The 16,624-nt window shown below is 42.9% G+C and overlaps 1 protein-coding gene and 1 non-coding gene across 4 annotated transcripts; both read right to left on the bottom strand.

Moving 5' to 3' along the window:
- Positions 1–3,054: 3,054 nt before the first annotated feature.
- CFAP418 (cilia and flagella associated protein 418) lies at positions 3,055–15,173 on the bottom strand. 3 transcript variants are annotated; one of them, XM_087749337.1, is made up of 7 exons: positions 15,018–15,173; positions 13,197–13,296; positions 10,714–10,784; positions 10,152–10,217; positions 9,240–9,335; positions 7,141–7,272; positions 3,055–5,766 (listed from the first exon to the last, which is right to left on the bottom strand). In XM_087749337.1, the coding sequence occupies exons 1-7, from the start codon at positions 15,149–15,151 to the stop codon at positions 5,733–5,735; spliced, it is 633 nt and encodes a 210-aa protein (XP_087605463.1). In that variant the 5' UTR covers positions 15,152–15,173; the 3' UTR covers positions 3,055–5,732. The 3 variants fall into 3 exon arrangements, with proteins under 3 accessions (XP_087605463.1, XP_087605453.1, XP_087605470.1); XM_087749327.1 differs by lacking the exon at positions 3,055–5,766 and adding an exon at positions 6,409–7,045; XM_087749344.1 differs by lacking the exon at positions 3,055–5,766 and having other exon boundaries at positions 6,409–7,272.
- A 206-nt stretch (positions 15,174–15,379) lies between these two features.
- Positions 15,380–15,461, bottom strand: TRNAS-AGA (transfer RNA serine (anticodon AGA)). The gene has a single exon. It is a non-coding gene; the product is annotated as a tRNA-Ser (tRNA).
- Positions 15,462–16,624: the final 1,163 nt, after the last annotated feature.

The raw sequence follows: 16,624 nt of genomic DNA, 5'->3' as shown, positions 1-16,624 counted from the left end.
TCCCGCGCAGTCAGATTGCTGACTATTCCAAAGCTGCTTTGCGGTAGCTGAAAGATGTATGCTTACTGTAATTCATTACTATCATCACATGTATTGCAATGTCTTAGAGTAAGGCCATATTGCTTGCCTTTAAATAGAGACTGAAAAATTCTATGGCTTCCTTATAAATATCCTACCACCGTTCAAGAGCTACTTAACATTTTTTTCCCCTCTGCAGGCAACCACATTTTTAAATAGATGTATTTAAGGTAGTTGGAGCTGGAATATTATGCATTTGTTTGAACAGTATGAAAATGTCTTCCTCCTCTCTGCCTCCCAGTTCTTTAGTATAAGCCCTGAGGCTGTAAGGGTTTCAGTTTCACTAAACTCTCATGAAAAACTTCGAGATCATTTCCTTATATTTGCATAACAGTTATAAACCACTGGCTAAGAGGATTTTAGCAGCCCTGAATATTTTAGCTCTTATATCTAAATATAATATCTGACTATAATATCTAAATAGAATATCTGAATATCTTAGCTCTTGTATCTAAAAACCTATCACCATGAAACAGCTTTCAAAATACTGCGGGAAACCCTTCTCACAAATTTCAGAGGAAAAACCCCCAAACCCAGATGCACCACGCTCGGCTCACGCGTTCCACAGCATCCTCGTGTGGAAGCAAGCCGGTACCCGCCGAGGATGAAGTCCCTCCTGCAGTTTGCTTCCCTATGCACCTCAGGTTCCTGGGATGGAAGGGACCGAAGGGCAGTGGACAGGGGTGGTGGTGGTGGATTCACCCCCGCCTTCCAGGCCAGCCCCTGGAATTGCGCTCCTAAAAGACTCCTAGAAAGGACACCTCCCATACGAATTTTTGTCCTTGCTTCTGGCAATTTTTTGCGGGCATTTGAACTTCCCCCTGTAGCATGCTAGCTTTGTTTCTTTCACTTAGGTGTGTCTTCTTTCGTTTAGAAGCAAACAAAAAACAATGGCTTCTTTCTTGCCTGAAAAAATGTTTACACAAAACTTTTCTATATGCAGCCTCTCACAGTGTGCTCCTCAGCCTTGCTAGTTCCTATTTGCTCTACTAAAACTTTTTGTTCAACTATTTCTCCTGTTACAGGGAAGGAAGGAAGTAAAAAATGAAGTGTTACAGAGATCACTCACCTATGGTGTAACTAGGCTAAATTTAGACGATACTCCCTATTTTACCAGTAAAACAAGCAAACTTTAGTTTCAAGGTTTAGATATGTTTGTGCTTCTAGTTAAAAGCACATGATCACTTCTACAGAAATAGACACAACGTCACCAGTTATCGGAGATCACATTTACTTCCATCCACCATAAATCTGCTCTGTACGTTCACACGTACTGGATTCCTGAAGAACCAGCAGAGAGTTCAGACTGAAAGAACCACGCCGTGCGCGTGTGCGTGCGCTCACGGGAGGCAGGGTGTTTGCAAATGTACAGCCGACACAACATTTAGAACTCGCTCTTCACCAAAACCTTAGCCAGGGTTCATGGCCGATCAACTGCAGGATGCAGGCCTCTGGACGATTCTCACTGCTGTTGCTCAGATGGCTCTGCAGCATCTCCAGTCTTCTGCGTGGCTTTCTGGCAGAGAAACAAATTTTTGGTATTTCTAAATCTTGGCCTTTTACCATTTTCTTTTAAAGATCTGCCATCTTTTCACATCTTGAGTGATGTATTATATAAATTTTGTATTGGATGTTATGATATCCTAAAGTACACAACCTCTACTTGCCAAAACTGCTTAACCACATTTTCAGGGACACTTAATTTGGGCAGGGTGAAAGGTAAATCTTGAAGGCAATTTAGTTCTTCCACTGATGTTAGAAGATAAACATATATACATTTACCTATACACACACACGCACTCATTTTTTTATGCTTCTTTAGCTGACAGCTAAAAAAGTTAATCAATCATCTGCTTCAGTATCGGTCAAGGACCACTTGCAGACCACACAAAAATCAAATGGAGTTGCCACAGATCTGGCTACCCCACTTATAATTACACCATTAGAAAGCAAATGCAAGAAGCCTCGGTCGGTTGAACGTAAACCTTCATTATTCCAGAAAAAAAGAAGTATGAGGTCGTGTTAGTGAGGCAGAAGCCTGAACTGCAACACTCAGTGGTGTTGCTCTGCCCTCTGCAGACTAGATCGTATAATCACATTTTACCCTAAATTACATACTTTCAAAGCACATCTAACACAACAGAATAAAAGTCGTCAACATGAATTAAACGTACATGGGCACTACCTTCTAACGGTGCGCTGTGACATTGCAAGTCGTGAGTAAGGTAAGTCTGGAGTACTCCTGAGGCAGAGGGTGTCTTCTGTGTGTTCTCACCGAGCCCACGCTGCCCACTAAGCCTGGGAAGTAACTACTGCCTGAACAGCACCAACGCCTGCAGTCCAGATTCAGAATGGTGTATAGGAAATATTTGGGTCTGTGACTCTAATGTATGCCACGCAGCACTTCTTCATGATGGAGAAACAAGATTTCTTCCAACTCCCACACGTACAGCAACTTCTTCCTGGTACTAAGAACGGTTTTCTACAGCAAGATCCAGGGGACAGCAAATGCTGCGGTTTCTCGATTGATCTCCCTCTTTTAAGTGACCAGTGTGACGCCTGTCAGAACCTGCCTTGACTGATGCACAGAGGTACCAGCATCCCACTCTGCAAGGAGTTTAGCTATCGGCCACCTTCCACAGCAGCTGGCTCCCCCTTTTATTCCAAGTAGACATCCAAGAAACGTGGTAAATGCATCCACCTTTATGAGCTCTCTATCATTTAATGCGCTCTCCTCATGTTATCTGGTAAGGAACGTTAAAGCGCATTTACTTCTCGGGTATTTGCTGCATCCCCACTGATGTGAGAAAACATCCAAGTACTTACTGTTTCTTATGAGCTGGGCAACATTTTTGTATTAAGGGCATTTCATAACCATTCTGACAGAGAAAACATGGTCCTACATAATTTTCGTAAGGCTTCCCTTGGATAGGAACAACACAACAGAATTTACACAACACACGGTTCAGATTTGTTCTAACTTTTCCTTTTATTGAAGAGTCAACATTTGAAAAATATACTTTCCTCGAAGCACACATGTGAAGTCCCAGGCAGCATGCGGCCCTTGCAAACGAGCAGCACCTGACACTCCTTTACTCCATCCCCTTCCAGGTTGGCCTGTCTGCGGTTATCGGGTGCCACACAACAGACAAAAGTGGTCGGGTCTTGTGCGAAAAGAGCCTGGCAGGAAGGAAAATTTGCCTACGCAGCTCCCAACACAGTCCCTCCCCTGTTGTGTGACTACCACATGTGCTGGCTACAGGACCCGAAGACGTCAGGAAACAAGAGAAGTGAGAAGTCTTTCAACAAGTGGCAGCTTCCAGTGCCTAGCGTTTGCAGAATACCTCCAGTACAAAACTGAAATAGGCGTTCAGAAAAACAAAATATTTATTCAGTGTTATACAGTGCAGAGCTTGCCATCTGTAATGCTATTAAGCTTCTGTAAGTTAAATTTTATGGCAGGGCAAGATCCCTAATAATTACTTTTCTGAGCTATAGTCAGCATCCAGGTTGGACACCCTCCATAGTTTGCAGGTAAAACAACTGAGATATAGTTAGAACAGCACATTAAAATTTGATAAAGACAAGCTTTCAAAATGTACTATGTACATCAGAATTGGATTGTATCCAGAGGTACTGAAGGAACACAGAAAAGTTGGGACGACATTAAACCACTGACTACATTTCCAGTGAATGCTTTTGCGTGGATTCTCATTTTGCCATCCTTCATTGCTTTTGTTTTGTTGAGGGATCTGCTACAGACTAATGCTGCAGGCTAGAAAATTTCCAAGCATATCACCCAAGCAAAATGAAAGTCTCAAGTTTTCACCTTGCCCATTTCACAAACAGAAATGGTATTATTTCTTCCAAAGCAAAAAACGGGAGGAAAACAATGGTCACATTTATACTTAGCAAAACTGTTCTCCAGTACTTCCGTTTGACAACAGCTGAATGGCATTCTTAAACAAAATTCTTTACATAATCCCTGCTATCTCAGATAACCGACACGGAAATATCACTTAGGATCTGGGCTACATCTTGAAAACCTTGTGCAATCTTACAATACCTACATCAAATGAACATTCAAGCTCTAATTTTACCTTTCTTTACATTCTTTTCATTTGAGGACTTTGGAGTGGTTTGTAACATGTAACTGAAGAAAGCAAAGGAAGGGAAATCAAATACTTAATACCACTCCTCTTTCCAACAAAATAATTATATCTAATGACATAGTAACTATTCTTAGATCTAGAAATATGCTAATTTCTGTAATGAAAACCAATACAATAAGCACTATTTCTGCACATGTCTAAAATCCCACCGTTCTGCCCATGGCCAGAAACAAGTAACTACACTTGAATAAACACGATGATTTCACGGGAATGCACAGGTTTCCACTTACATTTACCAATTAACATTATCTTCTAACATTTTCAGTTCTTGGAGTGCAGTCTTAATGGCGTTAGTGACACAATCGCCTGACAACAATCTCTATCCAGAAAGAGAACTCTTTCCACAACTCTCTAGGCTAACAAGACTGAGGGACGAGGTGACCTAGGAGAAATGCTGACTAATGTTGTCAATAGATATTACTGTTAATCCTTTTTACTTCTCCTACACTCTTAGTCCTTTTGTCTCAAGTCCTTCCTAGCCTCCACTTTTCATGTGCTGCAGGCTGTCTTCTTGTCATAAAAATCACTAGAACGGATGTCTTGAACTTTTGTTTCCACATGATTTGCTCCCCACGCTTGGTAGTGCAAACTGGTCCAGAAGGGGTGACTATTTCTGTTGGTTTGTTTAAAACAGGGTACAGGAGACATGCTCCTTTCCAAGTCACATAAGACTTCGTCTCTCGAACTGAGATGGGTGTTAGGATCTTCCCTGTTTCCTGCTCACAGGTTGCAAGTCTAACTTGTTCCTTACATTGTGACACAAGTTCCCGTGCAGATCCAGGCCGAAAGAACATCCTGTGGGGCTACTTGGTCACCAGTTTCAAATGGCCTTGGAACAGGCAAGCCAAGGCAACTCAGCGCTTTTTGAAATGCATTCTTCAAGAAGAAGAAGAAGAATGGAAAGTTGGTTTCTTCTTCTTTAGAGCTTGTTAATAAATTACATGCTACTGCTGGGTTCTTCTCCTACCATTAGCACTGATGTTCTCTGGGAATGGAAATCGCTCAGGCCCACCTGAAGGAAAGCCAGAACACCTACTGCTTACAGTCCACACGGGCGCTATCTCTTCACAAAGGACAGAAAGGCAAGCAGACCTCTCCAGTAGCTGGCTGAGCATTAATCAACTGGTCTCCGGGTCTCTCTGTCTCCTGAACCTGCAGTTTTAGACTCTAGCAGTTGAAATTTTAGCCTGAAACACCAATTGCATTGAAAACAACACATGACCCTAAATACGTCTATACCATTATGCCAAATTGCACCTCTCCAAAGCGAACTCACCTCTGAACCTACTAGCAAGGCCGCATGTGGCACTGGAGCACGCACTCTAGAACACCGAAGCACTGCGTACGTAAGCACTGTCAGTCCTCCCAGGCACACTGCTGGTCCTCTGCAGGTTCTAAAAAACACTCGTGGAGGGGGAAGGTGAGCAGGATGCAGAGTACATTACGCCTCTGGTCACTACCAGGATCTGCTCTTTCAGAGGGTTACAGACAAAGCGACAGATTTGAGAGATGACCTCTATAAGAGAGACCATGAAATTGTTTTGGAAAAGCTCAGAAAAAGAACAGATTGACAATGTACAGATCAGGGTCATGAGCAAAACTTTACAAAAAAAGAAATGCCTCTGTATAGCTAGAATTGCACAAAGTAAGTAATTTTGAATTTATCTGTACAGTATCACATACTGCATAGCAAAAATACTGACAGACTTCCCATTTTGAGACACTTTTCAACGTAGTAATTGCTAGGACTGGTAATCCTTTCCTTCCTCTCTGCCTGCCCAAAACCCAAATCCATCTCCTGTGTTATTTATACATAATGAAAAGAAAGAGCTCATAAACTATAGTGACATTAACTGTAATCAAGACAATTCACCAAGTAACATGATACTGGAAGTAGTTTTACAACGTTACTGGGGGAAGGGAGTGTGTTGAAACAGGACAGTTACATTTTCTGAATATGTAGTATTTTGAAGTGAAGCTGAAGTGAAAGCTAAGTGAAACTGAAAAAAATCCAAATTTGAACATCAGTGGGGATATATATTTTCTTACTCTTAAAAGCCTGAGCCTTTTTTCCCTTGAAAATATTGATAGAAGAGTCATATACTCTTCAGAATCCCTTTAAAATTGCACAATATTTAATAATTGCACAATAATTTTTTTACCTCTTGCAGTGAAGGCTGAAAGGAAGTCCAAGAAATTCACTGTGATAGAAGTCTTTAGTCAGCAGAAAGTGCTTTGAAGAAAGCAGTAGGAACTGGAAGGAAATTTCCAGCACCTGTAGTTTTTGGCTACTGGTGGGTAAAAGAAAGTAAAGTTTTGGGGTGTGCTGAAACCTTCGAGGTGAGAGCTGATCTCGCAGTAATTTTTTAAGACATCTACAACCACTTGCTCATTAACAGCTATGAGCAAAGCAGAATAGCAGTATTAATTTCCGTGCAGAAATTCATACGCTTGTGTGTCAGGGCTGCATCCCAACCCACCATTTTGAGTCCAAGATTTTGCACACATGGTAAAAGATTTTTGCACACATGGCTCTCTGCTAGATATGAGGTTCAGTCTCAAGTCCCATGCCTAAATCTGTCAATTTTCTCTTCCATTCTTTAACATTACTGAGTATGAGGTTTAACCTCATTTAGCTTCCAGAAAGCCTCCAAATTGATTGTTTCTTCTAATAATTCAAGTCCACATATTGCTTGCAAGACAGTTATATTGAAAAAAAGTTTTCAGGTTGAAGTCTGGGTGTTATAATCTATTTCTAGATATAAGTATCCAGGTTTCCATCTGTTCTCAGAAATCTGCGTGGGAAACAAATTGAGTTCATGACCTGTTTCCACACAAGTAGGTACCACACACAAGAGGACTTCATTCTGCATGTTTACCACAAACCCACCGAAGCTGCTGGTCTGTTTGGAGGTCAGTTAATTCATCAATGGATCTCCAGCTGCACTGACAAGCATATGCTCGTGCTCCTTTCTTCTTTATCATCTTCGCTCTTAGTTTACTGAGCTCAGGCATGTTATTCCTGCCAATCAAGTGAATTCAGTTTAGGATCATGCTTCTTTTTTTTTTTTTTTTTTTAAGAAAAAAGATTCATGAGGCCATTTCAATTCAGAAAAGCTCTTAAGAACATTTCTGAGTACCACTATTATGAATTAATTTAGGGATATATTTAAACTCTGTTTTGAACACAATCCTTTCCTGAGAGCAGTCTTGGTGTGTAGTTGCTGTATTCTCAGATCAGCTGGAGATTGATGTTTTTGTAAACAGTGTTCTCTGTTGGGTTTGGAGACCCTATGTCAGCCTCCAGAGAAAGAGCTGGGAAGAAAACCAGGCTGAGTTAATTCTTGTGTTAAGAATTTATCCAAAAATGTATTTATCTTATCAAACTTAACGTAAAAAGCCCTATGCAGAATGGGTACAACTACAGAGTTAAACTTTTCACCAGGAACTGTTACTCAGGATGGTTGTTACAGTGACTGAAATGAAACGGCCATCAGAGAGAAGAATGTACATCAAACCACAAATAATTCCTGTGCAAGCCTCAACCACAACAAATGGAAAACCAGCATGGCTATTACAAAAACAAGTTGTTTGAAAAAACAAATGAAAATTTACGATTTTAACTATCCCTGCTCTCATGAGCTCCTCCTGGCCATCAATCACTAGCCACTGAATTGCTCAAAAACAACATTAACAAGCCCAGCTAAATAAAGAAAACCCAAACCAAACATCAAAGGAAGAATTTTTAGAAAAAGAGGTCAGACACTTATTCATGGAAGGCAAATGTTTAATCTTCAAGTTTGCTTTTTAAAATTCAGATTAGTCAAAATAAATAGCTAAGTATTTTGCTAAAGATTACAGATTTTAATCAATGTTACGAGTATCTGATACTAATGCCTTTCATGTCTTTGTTTTAATGTGATTAATTTCAAGATTTTAGAAGCAGAATAATTTAGACTTCGAGTAAATAAAAGAATCATATTTTCATTTAACCTTTCCAGCTACCAAACTTGTCTCAAGAGACTAGTACAGCACAGTATTTTTAATGCTGCTTTAAGTAACGGGAGAATAACATTTTGAAGAGTAATACGAATTTCAAAACTGGAAGGAAAATACAGGGAAAACCTAACATGTAATACAAGAAAAGTAATGGAAAAGGAGGTGATGTATCCATGACTGCTCTGCTCCAGCTGTCACACCCCCCTGGTGGCTAAGCACATACTCTGAACACATCCACCACCTCCATCAGTTAACGGGCACATACAGAGACTTTACTAAAATAAGAGGAATTAAAATTCGATGTCTGTATGAGGAGCATGCCTACTGCACTACCTTTCACTAAGTCTTGGCATTAGATACAGTTTTAGAGAAACTGGAAATAAGAACTTCTTAATTTGAAGTCTTCAAAAAAAATTGAAATAATTAAAGTCAAAGACATCACAATATAATAAGAAAATAAAAATCCCACCCCTCCATTTAATCAAACCTTGCTTCAAAAAGAAATCTGTTAAGAAATCAAACTATCTGATTTTCACTGAACATGACAGCATAATACCTGATACTGGAAAAAAGAAAATCTGACTTGAAACATTCACAGTCTGTATGACTGAAGGTATGGTGAGGAGTACATGCTGAACAGTCTGCATTTATTTTGTAGGCATCCTGCAGTGGCACACCAGAGGCCAACCCATCACACAGACTATCTGGTTATTTCAGCAGTAAAGTTGCCTTTTGATCCATGGAACTTGAATTCTTTTTAAAGTCAGAGAGGGAGAGTGATGGGGGAAGAAATGGAAAGGCATGAAAACAGATTATGAGAGATGTCGCATCCCTCTCCCTGCAGACTTTCCCAGCTCATCACCAAACAGGCTGCACACATGCTCCTTTTTAGGTAGCAAAGGAGTGCTCACAACTTTTCTTCTTTCCTGTTCCTATCAAGCCCCAAAGCACAGTAACACAATACAAATACCAAACCCACCTCAGACATACCTGAAGAAAAGATAATCACAGGACTGATCCCAGATGTAGTCATTAAAAAGTGACACGTGGAAGTCGCAAGCAGTGCAACGTAGCTGATCACATGTTCTGGCCAAAAAAGAACAGAAAGCTCCAAGAGCTTATTACAATCAGAGAAGCTACACAGATCATAACTGTTTTAAAATAGAGCGCTCACTCAGAAATACTAGAAGCAAGATGACCCTGTAATCTTAATTTTTTTACATCTCTGGCACATTCTTTATGGTATGTGTTTTAACTATATGATCACGTATTATTTTTACAGGTTCCTAACCTCACTGAACACAAAAAATAAACTGATAATCTCTTTGTATATTTTCTTTGATCTTCCTCACTGGTATGGCACCTGACCAGCATCCAAATATGCATCAAGTGCATAATTACTTACTACAAAAAATCCCACATGGAAATGCAATAATGTTCTATAGGATGTTGGGGATAAATCTTTCAAGTACCTCTCCTGCTAAGTTCAGCTGCAGTTGCAAAGCACTCTGGCTATTTTCAGTTCAGGCTGTGGGCTGATTTAAACCAGCCCACTGATTTAAGTCACATACTCGGCATCACATCGAAAGCTGAAGAGAGGCAGGGAAATATAACAATACTCTACAGCAGCAATTTCCTAACTACATGTTACCGATTTTGGAGTCTCATGTCTCATTTGCACACATCTTTCAACTCCTCAAATGAACAAAAGATCTAGTGGTCAATCACAGAGGACTGGAAGGGACCAGCTGACTTCAACTGCAGTTACAGGCAGCCACATGTTTAGATAAATATAGGGCTGTCCTGTCCAGTTCAAACACAGAACTCTGTAGCACCACAGAAACACAGCTATGAATAAAAATAATGATAAAGCAAGTAGAACATTTTTTTCACATTTCCTACCTTTTCGAAACATTTGTTCCTATGCCATACGGTGAAGAGCTTCCACCCAGGTACACTGGACAGCATCTATATGGATTTCATTAAAAAATACTAAATTACAGAAAAACATTTTGGAGAAAGTAGTACAATGCTTCTCCTAATTTAACAGCATGGTGTTGCTAAAGTAATATTTATTAAATATAGGCACAGCATTCAAATGCTAACTAACTATAGAATTTTAAAATTTCCACTGCCAAGGTGTCCAAAGAAAAACTCCATGACAACCACTCTATACCAAATATACATGGGACTATACATTGCAGCATTTGATAAATGTGTATATCCATAAGGCAAAGCAAGCCATTGTTCAATAACTTAAATAATTAATAAATTTATAATAAATCATTTTGACCACATGAAAGCACATTAGTAATTCCTCAAAATTATCTTTGTTTTTCTTTAAAAAGAATGCTTCTCTAAATACTCAGTTTCTTTCTTAGTTAATGTCAACACAGATTAAACAGTAGCAATACTATTAGACTGACTAAGCTATGTTCAACTAGCCAAAACATTTTTCACTTACCTTTTCCTACGAGCCTGTACAACAGCACTATTGCTTTCAGGTGTGAGACTTGCAGAGTTAGACTTCAATTTCTATTTAAAAAGCAATCAAAGAATAAAAGGCAGCATTACAGCAAGGTAACAATATTCTGTTTTACTTAATAAGCAGGAGCCGGAAAAACTCAGTCACAGAAGAAGGGGACTAAGAATTTGGGAATTTTCTTGCTCAGCTTTCTATGAGGCTCTTTGAGACAAGAGCTGCTGAAGTAACAGATGAATGAGGAACGAGGCTTCTCTTCCTATACTGAATTCCCAGCTCTGCCTGAAGAAATTCAACACCACATGATCACTTTGACTTTACAATTGAGACTTACTATTTCATGTCCTCTTTTTAATAGTTTTGCTTTTAAAAACAGTTTTAATTTAGGAACCTTCTCCCTCAATATTTTTGAGCTTTTATTTTACTGAAAACACACCAAGGACTTATATTATTCAAAAAGATAAAGTGTCTTTGAAAAGTTTCTTATTTGCTGCACATAACACAGTTTATTTGAATTGTAGAATACTAGAATTCTAGATCTTAAATGGGAAGTCTTAGGGATATAAAATGATAAAATTATACAAATTTACTGATGTAATTCTCTCTCACTCAGACATACGTATTGTGGTATATAAGTGATTTTTGTTGGTTCAGATTTAGCCACTCTGTAAGAAATCAAAGACAAAGCAAAACCAACCTCACTTATGAAAATAAGAGAATCTGCACAGGGGGTTATGAAGTATAAATAACACAATTTTCTACTGATGATACCTAAATGAATATCTATTTTCAATGACTTCTGTCACTCTGTCTTGACAATGTAAATTTGCAGCTTCATCTCCATCTCCTGCTGTTGAACAACAGAAGTCATTTGCAGATGATGCAAAATGGGGAGCAGTGGTTGGTATGCCAGATGGCTGCGCTGCCATTCAGAGGGACCTCAACAGACTGCAGAAATGGGCTGAGAGGAATGTCCTGAAGTTCAGCTAAGGGGAAATGCAAACTCCCACCCCTGGGGAGGAATAACCCTCATGCACCGGAACACACTGAGGGCTGACCAGCTGGAAGGCAGCTTCGCAGAGAAAACCATGGGAAATGTGGTCACTTGACAAGTTGACCATGAGCCAGCAGTGTGCCCTCGCAGCACAGAAGGCCAAGAGCATCCTGAGCTACATTAGGAGGGACATTGCCAGCAGGCTGAAGAAGGTGATCCTTCCTCTGTACTCAGCACTGGTGAGACAGAATCAGAGAGTCATTTTGGTTGGAAGGGTCCTCTTGAGATCATCTAGGCCAACCCCCCTGCTCAAAGCAGGGCCAGCTTCAGCAGCTTGCCCAGGACTGTGGCCAGTTGCGTTTTGAAAATCTCCACGGACGGAGACTCCACAACCTCTCTGGGCAGCCTGTCCCAGTGTTTGACCACCCTCACAGTAAAAAAAGTTTTTTCTTCTGTACAGATGGAATTTCATGTGTTTCAGTTTGGGCCCATTGCCTCTTGTCCTGTCACTGGGCACTACAGAGGAGAGTCTGGCCCCTTCTTTACTCCACCCATCAGGTATTTACACACATTGACAAGATCCCCCTGGAGCCTCCCGTTCTCCAGGCTGAACAGTCCCAGCTCTCTCAGCCTCTCCTCATACGAAAGATGCTCCAGTCTCTTAATCATCTCCAGGGCCCTTTGCTGGAGGCTCTCCAGTAGCTCCATCTCTCTCTTGTACTGGGGAGCCCAGCACTGCACACACTACTCCAGATATGGCCTCACAGCCCCATACAAAAGAGAAATGGACATAATGGTGATTAAGGACTTAGACAATCTGACGTACAGGCAGAGGCTAAGAAAGCTGGAATTGTTTAGCCTGGAGAAGACAAGGGTCAGCAGAATCTTATCAATGTATAAAAATACATGATGGGGAAGAATAAAGAAGACGTAGCCAGACTCTTCTCAGTGGGGCCCACTGACAGATGAAGAGGCAATGGGCACAAATTGAAATACAAGAAATTCCAGTTAAACATATGAAAAAACTTTACTTCTTGTGAGGGTGGTCAAACACTGGAACAGGTTACTTAGAGAGGCTGTAGAGTCTCCGTCCTTGGAGATATTCAAAAGCTGTCTGGACATGGTCCTGGGCAACCAGCTCTAGGTAGCCCTGCTTGAGCAGGTGGTTGGACCGGATGACCTCCGGAGGACCCTTCCAACCAGTCTGTGATTCTGTGATATTTGACACTATGCTCTGTCTTCAACTAGCATTTCCTTTGATTGTCTGTTACTGCCAGGGTAAGACCATCTCTTTATACCTCTCCGGTTCCTCACTATAGGATTGTTGCATTTTCCTTTCTGCTTTATTTTCCAAGTTTATCCTACAGCTTGTTTTAGTTCATTTTTTGCTCTAAAACAGTTGTAGCTTATGGTGCTTTTCTTTCCATCGCTGAACCTCATCTGTTCTGCATTTCTTCAGACTCCTGCTCACCAGAGGTGTTTTGGCAAAGCTGCTGTCATTACAGATTTCATCAATAATGTCGTCTATATCTTCTTCACTGCTGCCAGCACTCATTAACAGTTTAGCTGATCTGAAAAAGAAACAAATTTGCCTTCATTTTATAGCATGACCAGAGCAGTTCTAAGAATTGTAAATTAAAACATAAAATTAGTTACAGCCTTTTTCCTCTAATATGTCTGTAGTATCTAAGGTAGGCCATCCAAATCATGACTGGACAGATGTAAACTGCAGGATGACGCCTTTCAGTACCTGTTGAACTGTCCCATCATAGGTCTTATTTTTGCTTGCTTCTTTTATTTCCAACTACTTCCAGCTCTGAATAAAACTATGGTAATGTAACTCATACTGCACTTACTGAGCAAGGAATTGGACAGCCCTGATTTTTCACATTAATCTTCAGCAGCAGGAATATAAAAAGGTCAGAGGGAGCTCTCTTCTCATGCTGTACAACTGCAGGGGTTCTGAAGGAACTCCTGCCAAATTGTATGTGTTTAGAAACATCACCTGCACTGTGCTTTCACTCAAGTGAGGAGTCTTGTCACTCAAGTCTGCTGTTTGCTAGCTCTTTGTCAAAGAAAGGGAGGCCTGTAGTACTGCTGCATCAACCAATCAAGAAAAAATCTACTCCTGAAAAAGAAGAAAACTGTGATGTTTTAAAATATTGTAATTGACTAAATTTAGGTGCTCATCTGACTATTACACAAACAATGGGGAAGTCCAGTAATGTGGCCAAAGGTAGTGGGCTTGTTGGTCTTGTATTAGTCATTTAGCTCTACAAGATCCTTGCCTGGGCCTCTGAGATGCCTGTTGGGTAAGTGCTCAGCAGCCCACCTACGGAGACATCTGGCCAAGCCCCTCTGGTCCACAGACCTTCCAACCGGAGTCTGAGACACCAGTCAGGGCTGGGACGGAAACCTGAGGGCAAGCAAAGACAGCTGTGAGGGCCAGGATGGAAACCTGAGGGTCGGGATGGAAACCTGAGGGCAGGCAAAGACACCTGTGAGGGCCAGGATGGAAACCTGAGGGCTGGGATGGAAACCTGAGGGCCGGGATGGAAACCTGAGGGCCGGGATGGAAACCTGAGGGCAGGCAAAGACACCTGTGAGGGCCAGGATGGAAACCTGAGGGCCAGGATGGAAACCTGAGGGTCGGCAGCGGTGTGGCAGACCGCTTGGCAGTACCGTCAGCAGTGACCCTGTCACGACCAAAACTGCTGGTATTCAGACCATCATTTTGAAAATTGTCAAATTTGAGGTGCATACATGAAAGTGTAGAGTGTAAGTTACGCGCTTACCGTAGAAGATAACAGTTAACAGAAAAAGTATGAACAGAATACATAACCGACTGAAGTATCAACGGAATAAAATGTTTGATAATACTACTGCTAAAGTTCTTCCTGCTCTAAATTGCAAGATTCATACATATTTTACATATTTCGCGAGGTCAGTCATAGAGCTAAGTAACCCCTGATCCTAACGCACGAGCAAATTAGTGCAGCTTTTAACGCCATATTTAACCCGAGGCTGGGATACTCCCAAGAGACAAAGACTATCTGAAGTAACTCAGCTCGCTGGCACACGACTTGGGCGTTTAAAAATAAGGACGACAGGGGATACTCGCTGGCCGCCGCCCAGCGTTTCGGCTCCCGACCCTCAGTATCTGCGGTTCCTGCGGGGCCCCGCCGGACGCCGACCCCCTCCCGCCCCCGAGGGCGGGCTGCGCGCCAGCCCAGCGCCGCCCGCCCGGCGCGGGGGAGCGTGAGGGCGCCGGGACCGACGCAGGGCCGCTCACCTGCCCTCCTTCGCCGCCGCCCCCTCCTCCTCCTCGCCGTCGCCGTGCCGGTGGTGGTCCGCCGCCCCCCGCCCCGGCAGGCGGCAGAGCCGCCTCTCCACTTGGTCCAGTAATCGGTCCAAGTCGTCCGCCATCTTGCCGCCGCCAGCGGTTGCCAAGGCGGCCCCGCACCGCCCAGCGCCGGCAAGGGGCGGAGTCTTCGCGGCCGGCGGGGTGTGGGGGGTGCCGGTGGGGCGCCTGTGGAGCTTGTCCGCAGCCGGGCGCCCGGCCCGCCCCGCCTGCCGCCCCGGGAGGCAGGGATGACGGGGGCGAAAAAAAAGCCAAAACCAAACAAAATCGTCCCCGAGCTGTTACGCTCTAACCGTAGTCGGCAGGATTCGAACCTGCGCGGGGAGACCCCAATGGATTTCTAGTCCATCGCCTTAACCACTCGGCCACGACTACAGATACTGACGCTTTTTTTCCCCGCCAGCCTAGCTCTAACCAGCCGCGCTCCCGCCGCGGCTGGGCCCTCCGCCGCGGGAACGCCTCAGGCCGCCGTCAGGAACGTTTTGGGGAAACGTTACCTGATACAGCTGTGAGGATTACGGTTTGGTATTTAGGGCATGCCTCCTCACGGGGTGGAGTGGAAGACATAAAATAGAGTTTATGCTTAATGTATTTGTAATATAGTCCAGTATGCTGTATATCGGTCTGCTTAGAGCAAAAAGAAACGGTTACACTTCTCTAAGCCCTGCAGGAGAAGCCTTGCATAGATTAGAAACACTTGTTGAGAGAATGGCCCTTGCCCCCTTAAAAACAGTTACGCTCCCGAGCAGCCATCCCTTACCGCATTCGGGGACCGCGGGGCCAGGCTCTGGCACCCCCCGGAGCAGCTGCGTCCAGCCGGTTCGGGCCGGTTCGGGCCGGTTTCAGCTGAGGTGCTGAGGCTGCAGCCCTCCCACCTGGCTGTCGGGTTTCTGGGGCTTCGTGCAGTAGTGCTACAGGCCTCCCTTCCCTTGACAAAGAGACAACTTAAGCAAGCGGGATTTATTTTTTTGTTGTTTTGCGCTTTATTCAGCATTTTTGAGGAAAGTCCAATAAAACAGGGTCTTGCCTATCACCACGTTAACAAATCCAGATAAATGTAGGGGGTATCAGTCACTGGTCTTCCAGTGCGTGCTCCGGCCCCCTCCGTCTTCAGAGACAAGCGGAAGGTCAAATGCCTCAAGGTGGGCCCACTGCCAGCTCCGTCAATGCCGATGCTTCGAGACAAATGATGGGAGGTGAATGCTGTATATTCATAGAATCATAGAATTGTTAAGGTTGGAAAAGACCCTTAAGATCCTCAAGTCCAACCATTAACCTGTCACTGCCAAGTCCACCACTAAACCCTGTCCTCAAGCACCACGTCTACCTGTCTTTTAAATACCTCCAGGGATAGGGACTCAACCACTTCCCTGGGCAGCCTGTTCCAGTGCCTGCCTGCCCTTTCAGTGAAGAAGTTTTTCCTAGTCTCCAAGCTAAACTTCCCCTGGTGCAGCTTGAGGCCGTTCCTTCTCATCCTATCGCTTGTTACTTGGGAGAAGAGACCGACCCCCACCTCTCTACAACCTCCTTTCAGGTAG

Source organism: Nipponia nippon, unplaced genomic scaffold (genome assembly GCF_047370975.1).
Source record: "Nipponia nippon isolate SJK-2023a ecotype South Korea unplaced genomic scaffold, ASM4737097v1 scaffold_1, whole genome shotgun sequence".
Taxonomy (NCBI): Eukaryota; Metazoa; Chordata; class Aves; order Pelecaniformes; family Threskiornithidae; genus Nipponia; species Nipponia nippon.
The sequence above is the reverse complement of the archived record's forward strand: the minus strand, read 5'-3'. Positions and strand labels throughout refer to the sequence as shown.